At 37.0% G+C, this 17,470-nt stretch overlaps 3 protein-coding genes across 6 annotated transcripts; 1 reads left to right on the forward strand and 2 right to left on the reverse strand.

The window, feature by feature from the left end:
* The first annotated feature begins 518 nt into the window (after positions 1-518).
* Positions 519-5,352, forward strand: LOC111286646 (protein phosphatase 2C 53-like). 2 transcript variants are annotated; one of them, XM_089763024.1, is made up of 6 exons: positions 519-689; positions 905-979; positions 1,378-2,669; positions 2,785-3,102; positions 3,204-3,309; positions 4,653-5,352. In XM_089763024.1, the coding sequence occupies exons 3-6, from the start codon at positions 1,758-1,760 to the stop codon at positions 4,985-4,987; spliced, it is 1,671 nt and encodes a 556-aa protein (XP_089619150.1). In that variant the 5' UTR covers positions 519-689; positions 905-979; positions 1,378-1,757; the 3' UTR covers positions 4,988-5,352. The 2 variants fall into 2 exon arrangements, with proteins under 2 accessions (XP_089619150.1, XP_022732463.2); XM_022876728.2 differs by having other exon boundaries at positions 550-689; positions 1,666-2,669.
* A 268-nt stretch (positions 5,353-5,620) lies between these two features.
* LOC111286643 (aminopeptidase M1-like) lies at positions 5,621-10,941 on the reverse strand. Of its 3 annotated transcripts, XM_022876718.2 has the most exons (19): positions 10,521-10,941; positions 10,233-10,378; positions 10,018-10,120; positions 9,706-9,895; positions 9,537-9,630; positions 9,216-9,369; positions 9,016-9,120; positions 8,798-8,917; positions 8,578-8,691; positions 8,126-8,308; positions 7,668-7,959; positions 7,459-7,580; positions 7,283-7,380; positions 6,799-6,976; positions 6,597-6,711; positions 6,439-6,506; positions 6,270-6,344; positions 6,102-6,179; positions 5,621-5,961 (listed from the first exon to the last, which is right to left on the reverse strand). In XM_022876718.2, exons 1-19 carry the CDS (start codon positions 10,794-10,796, stop codon positions 5,776-5,778), a joined length of 2,697 nt encoding a protein of 898 aa, XP_022732453.2. In that variant the 5' UTR covers positions 10,797-10,941; the 3' UTR covers positions 5,621-5,775. The 3 variants fall into 3 exon arrangements, 2 of the variants coding, with proteins under 2 accessions (XP_022732453.2, XP_022732452.2); XM_022876717.2 differs by having other exon boundaries at positions 9,537-9,895; positions 10,521-10,923; XR_016343186.1 differs by lacking the exons at positions 5,621-5,961; positions 6,102-6,179 and having other exon boundaries at positions 6,290-6,344; positions 6,439-6,520; positions 9,537-9,895; positions 10,521-10,923.
* An 862-nt stretch (positions 10,942-11,803) lies between these two features.
* LOC111286645 (aminopeptidase M1-like) lies at positions 11,804-17,406 on the reverse strand. Its single transcript, XM_022876724.2, has 19 exons — positions 17,133-17,406; positions 16,798-16,943; positions 16,603-16,705; positions 16,319-16,505; positions 16,092-16,185; positions 15,761-15,914; positions 15,564-15,668; positions 15,357-15,473; positions 15,151-15,264; positions 14,624-14,806; positions 14,148-14,436; positions 13,947-14,068; positions 13,771-13,868; positions 13,110-13,287; positions 12,918-13,032; positions 12,771-12,838; positions 12,591-12,665; positions 12,241-12,318; positions 11,804-12,110 (listed from the first exon to the last, which is right to left on the reverse strand). The coding sequence occupies exons 1-19, from the start codon at positions 17,346-17,348 to the stop codon at positions 11,925-11,927; spliced, it is 2,628 nt and encodes an 875-aa protein (XP_022732459.2). The 5' UTR covers positions 17,349-17,406; the 3' UTR covers positions 11,804-11,924.
* Positions 17,407-17,470: the final 64 nt, after the last annotated feature.

Below are 17,470 nucleotides of genomic sequence, written 5' to 3' on the forward strand. Positions count from 1 at the left end.
TCTTGACCTTGAATCCATGGAAAATAGAGAGGTTTCGTGCCTTAAACAAAAAGTCAATTGCTATTGACTTCAAAAGTAAGCGGAACAAACAAGGAAACTAGAAAACGAAATTTGTAGCTTTTTTTAGTGATAACTACGGTTGAAAACAGGAAGGTCAGACTTGAGCCTTACCTAAAATGCAACCAAATGAGTGTTGTGGGTAATTAAAAGGTCAAGTTTTAGCATTTATTTAACTATAATGAACATGTAATCAAGTTGTCTAGGTGAGATTTTGTCACACACACACAGATACGTGGTGATCCTTTGAGAGATGGCCAGGTTAGTGGGTGTATAATTTTCATTCGAGGCAGTTTAATATTGTGTTGATTTTCACTTAGTGTCATACTCATTCACCCAACGAAACCAAACCCAAAATTAAAAAGAATTACTAAAAGAAAAAAAATTAGGAAGGACAAAAGAAGAGAGCATTGAGATGGGTGGAGATGCTTTAATATGCTCTTCAAGATTTGACATCTGTCATCTCTTTCTTTGTCTCCCTCTTACACCATTGGACACATGCTCCCTCCCTCTCTCTTTGTCTTTTCCCTTTTACTAATGCATTTTTCTTTATCTTTAATTTTTCTCTTCTCTTTCTTCTCCACTCCTTTTCCTTTTGCTCCTTCAAGTTTCAACGCCCAGATATTATTATTGTATGTATGCATGTATAAACAAAAGAAAAAATAATATAAAAAATCAATCTCTTTTTTTTTGAAGGAAAAAAATCTTTTCAATCCTTATTGATCGCATTGAGCTGTTTACCATTTTTAATTTAATTTAATTTCTTTAAATAGTAAGAAAAGTCAGTCTCTTTGTTTTCTTAGCCATTTGATCTTTTTTTTTTTGTTTTTCATGTCTCATCTCCCAGATGTTCAAGCTCCCTGCTTGAAACAACTATAAACAGAAAGGGAAAAAGAAGACTCCACTACAGTTACAAAATTAGGTAGTAGTCATTCTTTTTTTTTTTTGTTAAAGTTTCTATATTTACTTGCCTTTTATTGATTGTAATTGTAGCCAATTATTTGACACAGAGAGGGAAGGACTGGGGTGGGGAGAGTAAAAATTACAAGAGGCTGAGAAGGGTTGCCTCAGATCCAGGAAACTCTTTAAACTTTCTAGGGTTTTCTTGTGATTCTTGAGACATCAACTTTCTTGAGTTCTTTTTCATGACCTTTTTTTTTTCTTCTCCAAGCCTTTCTTTTTGTGTTTGAGGATAAAGGGTTGGTTTTAAATTTGATCTAATTGTGGATGTCTTAAAGTTATTATTATTATTATTATTATTATTATTATTGGTTTGTGTGGATATTAAGTTGTTTCTCTGGTTCTCTGTTATAACTGTAGTTAATGGAGGTAGATAAAGAAGAGTCCAGAGAAGAAGTTGAAAAATGCATAATCAAGGTCTAAAGTAACTATTTTTGCGTAGTAATTTCCACGAATGGAAGTTTGGATACGCTTGTAGTTGACCAGATCTGACCAACCCATTTCCCTTTCACTACCTTTTTTACTGACCCATAAGTTGCAAACCCTGAATTTGCATCCTTTTTTTTGGACACCTTTTAGTTAAACAAAGCATGGGAAATGGTCTGTTAAAACCCACCAATCACATTCCATTGTCATTCTTTATTTCAGAAGAAGGGGATAGTTTCGTTGAACAATGACAGGTTGTGTAATTTTTGAGGGGTTGGAGGGTAACTTTTTGTACTGCTCAGATAGGGATTTTGATGGAGGAGATGTCTCCGACGGTCACGGTGCCATTTAGATTAGGTAATTCAGTTTGTGAAAGCTCTACCTTTGCTACCCGTATGGACATCACAAGACTTAAGCTTATGGCAAATCCTGCTGGTATTTTAACTGATTCTACAACGAAGGCTACTAACCAATCAGTTACTGGTGAAGATGTGGATTGTAAGTGGGCTGATATGGAGACTGAAGAAAGTGGTGTAGAGGTTCCACTGACAGAAGAGGTCAAGGGAGAAGGAGCTACCTCCTTGGATATGATATCTGATAGTAATGTTGGTTGGATTGCTAGTAATGATGTTATAGCTCAAGAAAGCGAGGAGGATTCTTTCACTTTGGAAGGTGTTCATGCTTTTGATCTTGATAGCTTTTGTTCACTATCAGTGGCAAGTGAGACTAGTAGTCTTTATGGAGAGGATTTCCTGGGTTTTGATGCTACCTCTGAGGTAGGAACACCGAGCTCTGTGGACAACGAGAAAAGCATTTGCGGTGTAGATATTATTGCAAAGGCCACCAAGTTTGTGGAGTTAAACGTTGAAACAGATGTTGCAAGTGATCCCCTTGCTGCGGCAGTAAGCCTTGAGGAAGAGATTGGAGAGGGGTCTGAACAGAAGTCATCTGCAGTGCTTCTTCAATTGGCTCTTGAAAAGGAACCAAGTACAACAGTTCCGGTTCCACGCAGTGTATTTGAGGTGGAGTATGTGCCTCTTTGGGGATTTACCTCTATATGCGGAAGGAGACCTGAGATGGAAGATGCAGTTGCTGCTGTGCCTCGGCTTTTAAAGGTTCCAATTGACATGCTAATTGGTGATCGGATCCTTGATGGCCTTAGCAGGGGCTTTGCTCATCAGACTGTTCACTTCTTTGGGGTCTATGATGGTCATGGAGGCTCACAGGTTATTTTTGCAATTTCCTTTTTATCTTTCGTGTTTAGCTTTCTTTCCTTTCCATTAAATCATGCATGAGATGTCTTGGAAATAAATTTCTTTCTTGGTGTTCACCATTGTACAGGTTGCAAATTACTGTCGTGAGCGTATTCACTCTGCCTTGGCTGAGGAAATAGAGTTTGCTAAGGAATGCAGGAGTAATGAAAGCATAACTGATAGTTGTCAAGATCTGTGGAAAAAGGCATTTAGAAATTGTTTTGTTAAAGTTGATGCTGAGGTTGGTGGACAACCTAGTCAGGACCCTCTTGCCCCAGAAACAGTTGGTTCTACTGCTGTTGTTACCCTTATTTGTTCTTCCCATATTATTGTAGCAAACTGTGGAGATTCAAGAGCTGTCCTATGTCGTGGGAAAGAGCCCATGGCTTTGTCTGTGGATCATAAAGTAAGAGACTGCAAATTGCACCTTTATATTTTCTTGTATTTCTTCATCAACTGTTGGGAACTTATACCCTTTTGTTTTATTCTGTTCATATTTCTTATTAGCCAAATCGAGAAGATGAATATGAAAGGATTGAAGCAGCCGGAGGCAAGGTTATCCAATGGAACGGGCATCGAGTTTTTGGTGTTCTTGCAATGTCAAGGTCCATTGGTACGTCTTCAGTTATAATGAACTTTTTTTTTTCCCAAGAATTGAACACTTTTTGTTTTTCCTTCCAATAATTTTTTATATGCTTTTTTTTTTTCAAACAATAATTTGAAAAGGAGAGAGGGACATCTTTTCGTTAGACAAATTTCCCCAAATGACATCCTATTCCTCGTCATGGTTTATATCTTGTGAACATAGTCATTATCATGTTGTAAGTTGTTGCTCGTATATATAAAGCAGAATACAACATATATCTCTTGTGAGACAGGATTACACGGTGTGCCCATGTGCCTCACCTGGGACGCTAGCTATGGATCTGTGTATAATAATGCTTCAGAATTGGTTGGATTTGACACTGTTCTGTATAACTAACCGTTGAAATGTGTTAATGGGGATTGCCAGGGTAGTAATTCAAAATCTGTTACTGTTTTGCTCGAATTTTTTTACTTTACCTTCCGGCATGAAGTTCCTTTGGCTATGCCTACTTTCAAAGTCTTGACTTATTTATTGGTGTGGCATATGCAGTATCTCTTTTATGCCTTGTTGAATTCTGTGGGGAACCTTTTTTTTAATGAACTGTTCAAAAGTTGCAGCTGTTGTATGGTAAAAGAAAATTTCTTCAACTTGGCCCAAAAGAATTGTAACCCTTGAAAGAAGATTGGTGAATGTTGGGGAGAGCAATAGATTATAAACATCCTTGCAATTGTTTTTCTTTTCATCAAAGTTTGCATGATAAAACAATGTATCCTGACTGATATAGAAGTCACTTTTTGAGTATTAAACCTGTAATGTCATCAACATTGCAAGCAAGGAACCTATAGTGTGGTATTTGTTATCATTTTTCCTTTCTTACAAGGATATCTTACATCTGTAATAGTAAGAAGAATCCTGTTGTCCTCTAACTATTAAAGGAATTCCTGCTGTGCCTTCAGTATCCAATTGGATGTTCTATCCTTTGAGTGATATTTTTTATATTATAAATTGACATCAATCTTATATGATTTAACTTTCAATGAACTTCAGATTATGCTATTAGTGCTGTCATTTCTCTAAACGCATGCACCAGTTAGCTATTTCTTTTTGTTAAACGTGTTGTGCTAGCATTCTGAGGATAGTTGCTTAGGTGCTGCTTTCATGTAGCCTTACAGGATAATAGATTATAAACTCCTCTTGTCAGGTCACAAACTCACTTGATTGCAGATATTTCCGATGTTTATATGGTCATTCAAGTGCACTCAGTTGATGCTTGTGTTGTGTGAAGCCTGTGACACTTGTCATAACTAATCATAAATAATTTGACTGGACAGAAGAATTAAAAATTGAGAATACCATTCTTGTTGTTTCAGGTGATAGATATTTGAAGCCATGGATCATTCCAGAGCCAGAAGTGATGTTTGTTCCAAGGGTGAAAGAAGATGAATGCCTCATTTTGGCCAGTGATGGTCTATGGGATGTTATGACAAATGAAGAAGCATGTGACCTGGCTCGGAGACGAATGCTTCAATGGCACAAAAAGAATGGTGCTACACTGACTTCAGAAAGGGGTGAGACAATTGATCCTGCTGCCCAAGCTGCAGCAGAATACCTTTCAAACCGAGCTCTCCAAAAAGGAAGCAAGGACAACATTACAGTACTTGTGGTGGATCTGAAAGCTCAAAGGAAGTTCAAGAGTAAGACATGATGGTCTGTCAACCATCATTTGGTCCCCAATCTTGCCATATGACATAATTTCATACGGTTCAATATAGTTTTTCCCATTTGTTTATCACGGGGGGCTCTGTGGCTTTATATGGCAGTATCAGTCTATATGTGTAGTATAGAACATGCACCATTCTAGTACCTCCATTGTTTCAAGAGTCTTGATGTAAACCATGCCAAGTTCTGGCTATTGTAAATCTTAGCTGTGCGTAGGAAATAGGAGATTATGTCAGTTCCATGCTTTTGACATTGTGGGAAATTGTATTCATTGTGCCTCCGAGTTAAAATTCACTCTGAGAGGTATTTGTTTTATATTATTTCAACCGCATAGTGCGTTGGTGCTTATAAGAGTCGGCAAATTTGGAAGGTAACACTACTGACGAGACGTTTCTAGTTTGTAGCACGATAAGCCGGCCAATGCTTATGGTTTTGGAAGTGATCATTTTTGGCCATGTAAAGTGCTTCCTTTCTCACAGTGCCTGATAGGTGTGGAAATTTGGGTGTGAATGTTTATAACGTTGGCCTACTTTTTTACTTGAATGTTTTTCATTCTCCATTATTCTCCAAATGGCACTGGTTTGAGTGTTTTTCATCCCATTTTAACTTGAAATGCAAATTGCCGATGCCACTTCCATTATTGATTGATATGAGTCTGGTACACACAAGTCATGAGAATTCTAAAATTCACTCCAACAGCTTTCCTGTGGAGAAGGAAAGAAAAGCAAAAGAATGGTAATAATAAATTTAAAGAGTAAAATATAAAAGATTATCCTAGTTTTTCCGGATTGCCAACTTCTTCACCGTCTCCGCCAGATCTTTCTCCTTCCCAATGTTTTGAACCCACTTGGCATTGATCCGGACTTGTTCAATGCTCTGCTTCAGGGTTCTATTCATTGAAGGCTTTGTTCGATTTGCAAAGAACTGCTTTACTTCCTTCACTTTCTCAGTCGAAGCAAACTGTGATGGGAGATAAAAAAAAGTAGAAAAACAATCAAAGCATTGATAAATATTTTTAAAACTGATATTGAGAGCAAGTAAGAACAGGAAAACCAGAGGATTCAAAACAGAAACTGCAATGGAGAGGACAGGGCACAAACCGGCGAAACAACTGAACTGACAAAACGAGTTAATAGATGTCCATTACCATAGGTTGCCCAGATGCGATCCCAGTTATCCTGTATGCCAATAATTAAACAGAAAAGAAGAAAAAAATTAACCTCAGCTAAAAAAGAAGAAGCAGAAGAGTCTCAGGCTGTTAGTTTTACCTTGAGCCATTTCCAAGCAACTTCACGTCCTTCCTTGCTAACAGCAAGTCCAAAAACAGCATCTTGGCTGCGAACCTAATGAACGTGGAAAATGGTCTTGATACCATAGAACTCAAGGGGTTTAGTTGATCAAGACAGATGCTAACTTTTGAACTAAGAGTTAGAATACCTCAGAAGATAAGGCAAAGTTTAGAGCTTCGAGAATTATACCCTGATCAGGGCTAGATGTCAATGAACCTACAGAAAAACAACTATATAGTTGTCAAAAAAAATTTTTAGATTTCAATCATCCGTATCACAGTAAAAAAAAAAAAGATTTGTCTGTACCTAAGACGCGAGTTTTCTCCTGGCTTAGATCAGCCTCTCTATAAACTCTCAAAAGAGATTCATAACCTGCTTTGTTGGAGGAGCTGACTTTCTGCATTACAGCTACGTATGCTGCCTGCAAGCATGGTCATTGGTCAATTGATTAAAAGCTTAGTCGGTAAAATTCTTTGGTTTGTTGTACTAAGAACATGAGATCAACAACCTTTCTTATGTCAGGATGCAGGAGTGGTGTGTTTCTATTGTCCAAGAAGGCATGAAATCGCGAAGTTGCTTCATTCAGTGTCTCCTTATGCCCAAGCATGGCAAGGGCAGTGAAAATATCTCCTCTCGACATAGCGTCCAGATGACTTTCACCTTGTTTAGGGTCCCAACCAAGCTTCCTGTAAGAAAAGCAGAACATAAATGAAAGACAAAAAAAAAAAGGTAAATGCAAGAAGCTGATCTCACTTAATTTACTCTGAGTGATCCGAATTTGGTTAAAAAGATGTATAATGAAATCAGGTTCAATTTGCTTACGGAGATTAAAAAGGATCGCCTTCCCCTTGATGCCTTTGGTTAACTTCTTACAAGCTAAAGCACTAAAATGGATTGGTAATTTCGCTCATTCATTCCTATTTTAGTTTTAAGAACTGGATTACTAATCAACCATGTCATGTAATATAGCCATCCATATCTAAATAACTTACTCAGCGGAATACAGGAAAAGGCCAATAAAAAATTGCTTGATGTAATTCATTAGTTCAGGTCTTGCATCTGCGACAACCCTTCCAACTTTATCAGTTATCTGTGAAATGCAGGAGCCAGAATCAGGACTACGAGCCTAATTGAAGAAAACTTGAACAATATAAGAGGTAATCATTGCCTTAATCAAGTTAGACAGCACAGTATGCTCAAGTTCCTCCCTGTAGGCATCCATGAAGGTAAGCAAGGAGGTCAAGGACATCTGACGTGCCATGCAAATCGCAAACGAATCATCCAGAATGCCTGTTAACAGAATATGTAAATGTATAACATCTCTTTTTTTACCATCCAAGTGTTGGGTATGAACTAAAGAAAATGTATTCACATTACCAAGTCTGTCTGTTACGGACAAGTTTTTGTTTTCTATTGCATATCGAAGTTTAGCTGCAAGGCCCTCATCATACTTCACCCTGAAGAAACCAATCTGCTCCACATTAAGCTTTATCCAAGAATGTGCTGGATCACTACTTTTATTGGTGTCGGACAAGAAATCCTTTATATTATGAGTTTCAGACTTTTTTTCCAACAAGAAGCTTTTCCGGCTGGTATATTCACCGCAGCAAAATGTCATTGGGATAATCCAGTGCCCATCCCCACGGGAACCGCTATATAAGAATTGTGACTGCCATTTATTATGTAACAGGTTAGAAAGCAACCCTAATTTTAAGATCAACATAAAAATGAAATCATCATACAATGAAACAGCTGACTCTGCATTTAGATTAAGAGATACGAGATATCATTTCAAAGTTTTAATTGGCCAGTAATTAATCAAAACATGAATAAACCTGCTCAATTTCCAATGTCTGTTTTTTCATTTTGACGGAGACAACTGGATACCCCTTCTGCTTTGTCCATGAATTCATTATCTTGTTCACAGGTACACCACATCCCTCCTGAAGTGCAGCCCTAAGGTCTTCTGTCCTTGCATTTGACAATTCATGTCTTTTTATATATGTAGCAAGTGATTTCTGATAGCATTTACATTTAACTTCCGGTTAATCAAAAGAGAATAATAGTATAAACTTTAAGTTCGTAAAGTTAAAGACAATAAATAACATCAGAAGTATTTATAATACAAAATACTTTACAATATGTAAACCTTAACGCTAGGTAGTCTCAAAGATTTATTTAAAGTTGAAACTCAAAACAGGCATATAGAAAAGATCACCACAGACGAGAGGAAGTCTTGGATTAACTGCTATAAAAGCACATACATTTAACTAACAAGAAGACCGACCTGAAAGTTTTGACCTCCTAAATAGTCTCGTAGCATCCGGATAATTGATGCACCTTTTTTGTAGCTTATCATATCGAATATTTCATCAATTTCAGAGGCATGATTTACCTCCACCTTCAAAGCAAAACATGTTTAAGATCAAATTTTGTAGAAAGAAAAAGGCAGGTATATCAATCAGCTGTTAATGGCATGGAAAAAGATAAGCTTGGTGCCCATTCACCTCGATTGGGTGGGATTCTGCAAGCCCATCCAGCCTAAGACCTTCACTAGATTCCTGATCAAAAAATTGTGTCCATATTTTCCATTCTGGAAACAACTTATCTTTTGCCAAGTAGCTCATCTGAAAATGCACAATAATTAATAAAAAGCACATGCTGGTGACAGTAACAATGGTGAGAATGGAGACCAAGAAAAAGAGAAAAACAAAAAGTGCCATACCCAGGTTGCAAAACCCTCATTGAGCCAAAGGTCTGTCCACCACTCCATAGTTACAAGATTTCCAAACCACTGGTGTGCCAACTCATGAGCCACCACTGTTGCTACCTAAACACCAACCAAGCACACTAGTCAAACATTTTCTGTAACTGTGGGAAAGGAGAAACATATGTGAAAAAGAGACCAACGCCATATGTACTAACCCTCTGCTTGTTGGCAGCCGCAGAATGCTGATCATCGTAGAGCAAAGCTGTTTCACGATATGTAACTAGGCCATAGTTCTCCATTGCCCCAGCAGCAAAATCTGGGATTGCAACCATATCCAATTTGGGAAGAGGGTATGGAATATCCAAATAACTGTAGAAATTAATTAGTACAATAAGTGAAATAGATTGTAAGCAATCTCCTGCTTGAAAAACTAAAAGCATAAAATAAGAATAGCCAATGGGGTTCCCTGGTTTGCATCTGTCAGCTTGTTTAGGAATAACAATCAACACATAAATTTATGTTAGTCTAAAATATACTCTTTGTAAAACCCAAGCGTCTGCACAGCAACACCCAAAGCAAATTTCCCTTGATTTGCCTTCCCAACTTGACAATATACTCGAACTTTGATCCCTGTGCAGAGATATAGGTAAGTGAACGATAGCAAGAAACAGGGCTGCACTGTCATAAGCAAGCAATGATTAATACCATCCGATGTATGAGCCTCAATGTAATCAAACAAACCAATAACGACTGCCACCAGATATGTAGACATGACTGGTGATTGTTGATAGTAAACTGTCTTCAGATGCCCATGCAGTTTCTCCTCAATGACTGGCATGTTTGAGAGGGCCACTAGTTCAGATGGAACATCCAATAATGTCATCTTGAACTTAGCCTGTAAAACGTGTTGTCAAAACATGAAGCAATTTTAATGATGTCAAATATGAAGCTGCATACAAATAATAAAGCTAAATTTTATATGTAGATCAGATAAGATAAAAATTTTCAAAAAACAACCTTGAAAGCAGCTTCATCCCAACATGGAAAGCATTGCCTAGCATAAACTGGCTCAAACTGTGTAACTGCCATATTCTTCTTCTCGCCATTATGCTCATAAGTACTGAATTTCAAAATATGATAAAAAAATCAAATAAATATTGCCTTTTTACCTACTTCTTTTTTGAGTTTTGACAACCAAAAAACATGAAATTTTTGTTTATGACTATATATACCTTCGATAGAATCCCTTCATTTTGTCATTTAAGATTCCATTAAACCCAATTGCCAAAACTCCCATCCCCTTCGGAAGTGTCTCAGCAAAATCCAAAACCAAAATCTCGTCCGCTTCAACCATCCCTACTTTTGACGCCTTAAATACCTGCTTAATATATAACCAAGACAATTATATTTCTATATCCCATTAAGTTGACTAAAATAGAACACCTTAAAGGAAATGGAAAAATGTGGAAATGAAAGTTGCAAAGAAAGAGTTTGTTTAGAATGGAGATGGTGGAAGAAACCTTAGAAGAGGTTAGATTGGAGAAGGAGACGGAACCAGGGTTAATGGAGAGCTCAGCAGCATTTAGGACAAGGAAACGAGTATCAGCAACGATGTCAAGGTCGATAGAGACAGAACCAACAAATTTGCAGGCTGCGACGTCGGGTGTCAGGTGAATATCATAGCGTTTGGGGACAGCGAATTTGGGGAGACGAGGTTGCCCTTTGAAGTGACTCTCAGTTCTTGAGGGAGTACGAGATTTCTGGAAACAGTGAAGGCACTTCTTAAACAGAGACATGACGAAATTTGTTGACAGGTCACAACTCTCAAGACGAAATGAATACGAGGAATGGTGTTTTTATTAAGAATTATATTCAGAAACTGTTGCAAAAAAAGAGGCAAAACTTTGAGAGAGCTATAGAAAAGTGAAAGCGAAGGGTGATAGAGACTACAAAGGTTTGCCATGCATATATAGCTTTTGGCTAGAGTGAAAGAAAGTGTTGCATGCCGCGGGGAGATACGTGTTTGTTGTTGAAGTTCTAATTTAGAATAAAATATTTTCTATAAATGGATTTTACAAGTAGACAAACAAAGGCAAGGACTAGAGTATTAGATGCTTGCTTAGCAACTGAGGCACTTCAAGTTTTGCACTTCGTTTAATTGGCTATCGGGAAAAAGAAAAAAAGGCCAAATATTTATAAAATATTTATATTTGGATTATGTCATGTATTGACGTCTTAATCATGATTTGTCTCTGTTTTGAAGTATTGAATATGCTTTTTCTTTAGAGATAAGATAAGCATCTTATCCATCAAAAAATAAGTATTTTTATCATTTATTTGTTTGTTTATTATTTATTCCAACTTTAAACTGCTGCGAATATCGAAGGATAATGGATTCTTAAACTTCAACGTCTTTAACCCTTGCTTGTGCCGCTCCATTTACTTTGTTCTTCTTCCTCGGTATCGGTGCTGGTTCAAAACAGAATAAGTTTTGATTTACCTTCTTTTTCTCTTTCTCAGTGTTCCCCATTTGAGAAACGTTTTTTTTTTTTTTTGTTTTCTTTCAATCTCATAGACATTTCCCAAAAGCACCTTCAAAAACCAATTTTCATTCATTTTCTCTTATCTTGTCTCTTATTTTGTTGCTATTTTCCTACTGGCATTTAGCTATGTGGAAAAGACGCTAGAGAATAACTAGAAATAACTGACGCTCGATGCATTATTATTATTATTATTATTATTATTATTATGTAACACCTTTTTAATTTTGTTTGTAGAGTTAAAAATTTTAATTATTAGTTGATTTGATAAATTGTCTATTATTATTAGTCAGTTAGAAAAAGTATAAAAACAGTAAAAGCCAACCCGAACGGCTCAAATGAGCTTAGGAAAAGAAAAATAATAGTAGTAAAAGAAAATCAATCTTAATGTTTCCTATAAGCTAACTCCTGCACGGCCTCACCCAGATTTTTCTCTTTCTCAATGCTCTGAATCCAATTGGCGTTAATGTGGACTCGCTCAAGGCTCTGCTTCAACGTTCTTGCAATTGAAGCCTTTGCACGGCTTGCAAAGAACTCCTCCACTTCCTTTGCTTTCTCAAATGAAGCAAACTGTGTACAAGGAGTAAAATGAAACGAAAATTTTATGATATCTCTACAATGAAGGGTAAAATTAAGCACTGAAACAATTTAAGATTATAAATTATAACGAAGTTAGGGAGAAAGAGGGCAGGGCACAAACCGGTGAGACAATTGCACTGACAAAGCATGTTATCAGGAATCCAGAACCATAGGTTTTTACGATGAGATCCCAGTTATCCTGTATTAGCATCATCAGAGAGATAAAAAGAAAAGAAATGGAAGAAAAATAATAATAAAAGGGGTATTTCTGTTCTTCATATTACAAACTGTAGATTTGTGCAAGATGCATTGCCCAAAGATTGGTTATTGACTAGCATTGCAAGTTCCCACACTTTCAAGACTAAGACACTCTCTTCCGCAAGATAATGTCCCTCTTCCCCCCTAGTCCATACTCCTTCCCTTGCCCAAAAAAAAAAAAAAAAAATTGAATGCCCTGGTAACTAGTATTACCTTTAGCCATGTCCAGGCAACTTCACGTCCTTCCTTGCTAACAGCCAGTCCAAACACAGCATCTTGGCTACGAACCTGAGAAAAAAAAAAAAAAAGAAAAGGAGAATGTTGTTGACACCATTGGACTTCAGAGCACTTCACCAAGATAAATGCTCACTATTCAACCAACAGTTAGAATACCTCAGAAGACAATGCAAAGTTCAGAACTTCAAGAACTATACCCTGATCTGGACAAGATGCCAAAGAACCTACAAAAATAAACAAGTAATATAATTGTCAAATTCAGACTCAACCATCTGAATCACAATGGCAAGGACTTTTCAGTACCTAGAATGCGGGTTTTCTCCTGGCTTAGGTCAGTCTCTCTATAAACTCTCAAAAGAGACTCAAGACCTGCTCTGTTAGAAGAGTTGACTTTCTGCATTACAGCTACATATGCTGCCTGAAACCATAGTTAATAGTTAACAGGTGGGTAAAAAGGACCATAATTATCTCAATTAATCCTTCACAATCAACAACCTTTCTTATGTCAGGAGGAAGGATTGGTGTGTTTCTGTCGTTCAAGAATGCATGAAATCGCCTACTTGCTTCAGCCAGTGTCTCCTCGTGCCCAAGCATAGCAAGTGCAGTCAAAATTTCTCCTCTCAACATTGCATCCAGATGACTCTCACCTTGCTTAGCATCCCAACCAAGCTTCCTGTAAGAAATTAAAACAGAATCAAAAGTGTAAAAGCAAGAAGCCTATCTCCCTTAATTTATATTTAAGAGTGCTATCTACGTGGGTCAAAAGATGTACTAAGATTAGGCTTCCATTTGCTCAAGAACGAAAGAACGAAAAGAATCCTTCCTCTCTTGAAGCTTTAAATGCTGGTGAAAAGATGTAACAAGGCCAAGTTTTCATCGGCTTATGAAGATTAAAAAAATCCATTCTCTTAATTTCTTTGGTCAATTTACACGCTCAAGCACCTAAACTGTTTGATAACTTTGATTCACTTTTGTTTTAGATTAAGAATTGGATTAAATAAATGGTTGATAGCTTCTCAATCAGTTTTCAAAATAGTCATATGTGTTGTTACAATCCAATCAGATTTAACATATACTTGAAGTTGTCATTAATCCAGCATGCCAAGCAGTAATCCAAATTGCCAGGAAACCAACAACTACATTTAAGATAACTTACTCAGCAGTATATTGGAAAAGGTTAACAAAAAATAGATTAATGTCATCCATTAGTTCAGGTCTTGCATCTGCTGCAATTCTCCCAACCTTATATGTTATCTGTGAAAAGCATGAGCCAGAATCAGGATTCAGAGCATAATTGAAGTATATTTAAACAAGATAAGAGATGAACATTACACTAATCAAATTAGACAACACAGTATACTCAAGTTCCTCTCTGTAAGCACCCATTAAGGTAAGCAAGGAGGTCAAAGGCAGCTGGCATGCCATACAAAGTGCAAATGAATCATCAAGAATGCCTGTCAAAGAAAGAAGATTAACTTATCTCTTTCAGCATTCTAGAATAATATGCAATCTAATGAAAAATATTTAAATTACCAAATCTGTCAGTTGCAGTCAAGTATTTGTTTTCTATTGCATAGTGGAGTCTAGCTGCAAGGTCCTCATCATATTTTACCCTATAGAAACCAGTCTGATCCACATTAAGCTTTATCCAAGAATGCGCTATACCGCTTTTATTGCTGTCAGAAAAGAACTCCTTTATATCATGAGTTTTGGACTTTGTTTGCAACAAGAAGCTTTTCTTCTTGTCATATGACCCACAACAAAATGTTATTGGGACAATCCACTGCCCATCCCCATGGGATCCACTAGAGAAGAATTGTGACTGTCATTCATCACATCAATGGTTAGAGCACTAACTTCAAGAACAACATGAAATAAAAACCATCACAAAAAGAAACAGCTGCTATGAATTTGAATTAAGAGATACAATTTCAAAGTTCAATTGAAATGAAAACCTCATCTCCCCCCTCCCAATCCACCCAACCCAAAAGAATCAAACATGATTAAACCTGCTCAAATTCCAACTTCTGATCTTTGACTCTGACAGAGACAACTGGATACCCTTTCTGCTTTGTCCATGTATTCATCAGCTTGTTCACTGGTTCACCAGATCCCTCCTCAAGGGCAGCCCATAATTCTTCCGTCTTTGCATTTGAGCAAGCATGTTTTTTTATATATGAAGCAAGTGACCTCTGATTGCAGAAATGTTTTACATGTAAATAAATCAAGTTAAAATTTAAGTTTAAAATATTCAAAGAAGAATGATACTAAATTTAAGTTCATAAATGCCATGACGAAGATTGGTTTAAACAAATGACATCAGAAGCATTTATGGAATAAATAAACACAAATTGACCTTCCGCATTTGTTTTCCTTCACTGTTTTCAGCAGAAATACTTACTAGCAAGAAAATCTTAATACTTGGAAGATTCAAAAGATGCAAGTCAAATAAAACCAATCACACATAAAAAATATCACAATCATTTGGAAATCAACTGATACAAGAATCACAATGTAAGTAACAAACCAGACCAACCTGAAAGCATTCAGCACCTAAATAGCTTTGTAGCATCCGGATAACTGATGCACCTTTTTTGTAACTTATAGCATCAAAAATTTCATCAATTTCAGCAGCATGATTTATTTCCACCTGCAAAGTAAAAATTTTGAATATCAAATATTCTAGAAACAAAGAATTAATACCTCTAATGTAGAGAAAATAATCTCACAAAATATCCATACCTCAATAGGGTGGGATTCTGCAAGCCCATCCAACCTAAGACTGTCGGTAGATTCATCAAGAAACTGAGTCCATATTTTCCATTCTGGAAACAAGCTATCAGTTGCCAAGTAGCTCACCTGAAAATGTATAATCATTAGAAATAACTGTTTCTAGCACATGCTGGTAATAACATATATATTAAAACCAAAAAAATAAAAGTGCCTTACCCATGTTGCAAAACCCTCATTCAGCCACAAATGTGTCCACCATTCCATTGTCACGAGATTGCCAAACCACTGGTGTGCCAGTTCATGGGCCACCACAGTTGCAACCTTAACAGCAACCAAGTAGTATTGTCAAACATTTTGTCTGATGCAGAATGAGATAATCTGATAAAGACACCAACATAATTTACAAATATTACCCTCTGCTTATTGGTAGCAGCAGAATGCTGCTCATCATAGAGCAAAGTTGTTTCACGATATGTAACTAAGCCATAGTTCTCCATTGCCCCAGCAGCAAAATCAGGAATAGCAACCATATCCAATTTGGGAAGAGAGTATGGCACAGCAAAATAGCTGTAGAAGTTAGCTGAATTAATTTGGGACTAAATTCCTGAATATTGATCTTAAGCAGTAAGCATTCACGTGAAAGAATGGCCAGCGGTCTTCACCAGTTTGTATTGTCAGAGACATAAAATGTGTGAGCAACAATCAAAAGGCAAGCATAAGCAATTAAATGATGAGAAAATGTACTCTTTATACAAATCAAGCGTCCGCACAGCAACACTTAGCGCAAATTTCCCTTGATTTGCCTTCCCAACTTGACAGTACACTCGAACTTTAATCCCTGTCCAGAGATGCAGGTAAAAATATTAAGGCAATAAATAATAGAGTATGAATACACTGCCAACAGAAGAAAGGGAATATAGAGTATGACTACACCATCAACAATAGAAATAAATAAAACAGTCTGTTCATACCATCTGACGTGTAATCTTCCACATAATCAAACAGACCAACAACAATAGCCACCAAATAAGTAGACATGATTGGTGATTCTTGATAAGAAACAGTTTTCAGAGGCCCATTCACTTTCTCCTCAATAACTGGCATGTTTGAAAGGGCCAGTAGTTCAGATGGCACATCCAATGTGATCTTAAACGTAGCCTATATAACACAGGTTTTTGTCATAAACAGTGATATCCAGACTAAATCTAACAGCTAGGTGATAAACTCAAGTTTTTAGAATAGCTAAAACAATAACCTTGCAAGCAGGTTCATCCCAACACGGAAAGCATCGCCTAGCATCAGCAGGCTCAAACTGTGTAACTGCCATATTCTTCTTCTCACCATGGAGCTCGTATTTACTAGATTTCCAAATTAATATCACTAGTTAGATAAATATCCTACTCTTTTTTCTTTTCCATCAAAAGTAACTATATAAGCATGAAATGAGTACCTTCTATAGAACCCTTTCATTTTGTCATTTAAGACTCCTTCAAATCCAATAGCCAAAACTCCGAGTCCCAGAGGAAGTGTCTCAGCAAAATCTAACACCAAAATCTCATCCTCCTCAACTAACTCTAGTTTCAACGCCTCGAATACCTGCTTAACAATCCGTTATATCGCATTTAGTTGACCAGACTTCGATCAAATAAAAAAATAAGAAATCTTACTTCGAACCCTAAAAAATAACCTAAGTGAAGTGCAAATGTAATGGAAAGCTGAGAAGCGATTGACTATCGATTTTGAAATAAAGAAAATGGAAAAAAAAGTTGTTGAGATCGAGGAAACCTTAGGGGAGTTATCAGAGGAGAAAGAGACGGATCCGAGGTTGATGGAGAGTTCGGCGGCATTGAGGACGATGAAGCGAGTGTCGGCGACGATGTCGAGTTCGACTGACACAAAGCCGGCGAATTTACAGGCGGAGAGATCAGGTTTCAGCCGAATATCGTAGCGTTTGGGGATCGCGAATTTCGGAAGACGAGGTTGTCCCTTGAATTGCTCCATTTTTTTGGGTAGATGAGTCCAGCGAATTAGCGATGAGAGTTGAGCTTAGAGTGGAATTAATGAGGGTAGAGAATAGATGTAGGGAATAATATAGCGTGCTCTGCAAGAACTAAGGTGAATAA

This window comes from Durio zibethinus, chromosome 6 (assembly GCF_047325235.1).
Source record: "Durio zibethinus cultivar Kanyao isolate XHJ-2024 chromosome 6, ASM4732523v1, whole genome shotgun sequence".
Lineage (NCBI taxonomy): Eukaryota > Viridiplantae > Streptophyta > Magnoliopsida > Malvales > Malvaceae > Durio > Durio zibethinus.

Excerpts from the sequence above, each read along its gene's own strand:
- LOC111286646 (XM_089763024.1), top strand. The coding sequence starts at position 1,758 with ATGGAGGAGATGTCTCCGACGGTCACGGTGCCATTTAGATTAGGTAAT. Across the intron at positions 2,670-2,784 it reads ATGGTCATGGAGGCTCACAG|GTTGCAAATTACTGTCGTGA; the intron begins GTTATTTTTGCA and ends ACCATTGTACAG. Across the intron at positions 3,310-4,652 it reads TGCAATGTCAAGGTCCATTG|GTGATAGATATTTGAAGCCA; the intron begins GTACGTCTTCAG and ends TTGTTGTTTCAG.
- LOC111286643 (XM_022876717.2), bottom strand. The coding sequence starts at position 10,796 with ATGTCTCTGTTTAAGAAGTGCCTTCACTGTTTCCAGAAATCTCGTACT. Across the intron at positions 9,370-9,536 it reads ACGCTTGGGTTTTACAAAGA|TTATTTGGATATTCCATACC; the intron begins GTATATTTTAGA and ends TAATTTCTACAG. Across the intron at positions 7,381-7,458 it reads TGCTGTCTAACTTGATTAAG|ATAACTGATAAAGTTGGAAG; the intron begins GCAATGATTACC and ends TGCATTTCACAG.
- LOC111286645 (XM_022876724.2), bottom strand. The coding sequence starts at position 17,348 with ATGGAGCAATTCAAGGGACAACCTCGTCTTCCGAAATTCGCGATCCCC. Across the intron at positions 16,186-16,318 it reads GGAAGATTACACGTCAGATG|GGATTAAAGTTCGAGTGTAC; the intron begins GTATGAACAGAC and ends ATCTCTGGACAG. Across the intron at positions 13,033-13,109 it reads TTCCTCCTGACATAAGAAAG|GCAGCATATGTAGCTGTAAT; the intron begins GTTGTTGATTGT and ends CTATGGTTTCAG.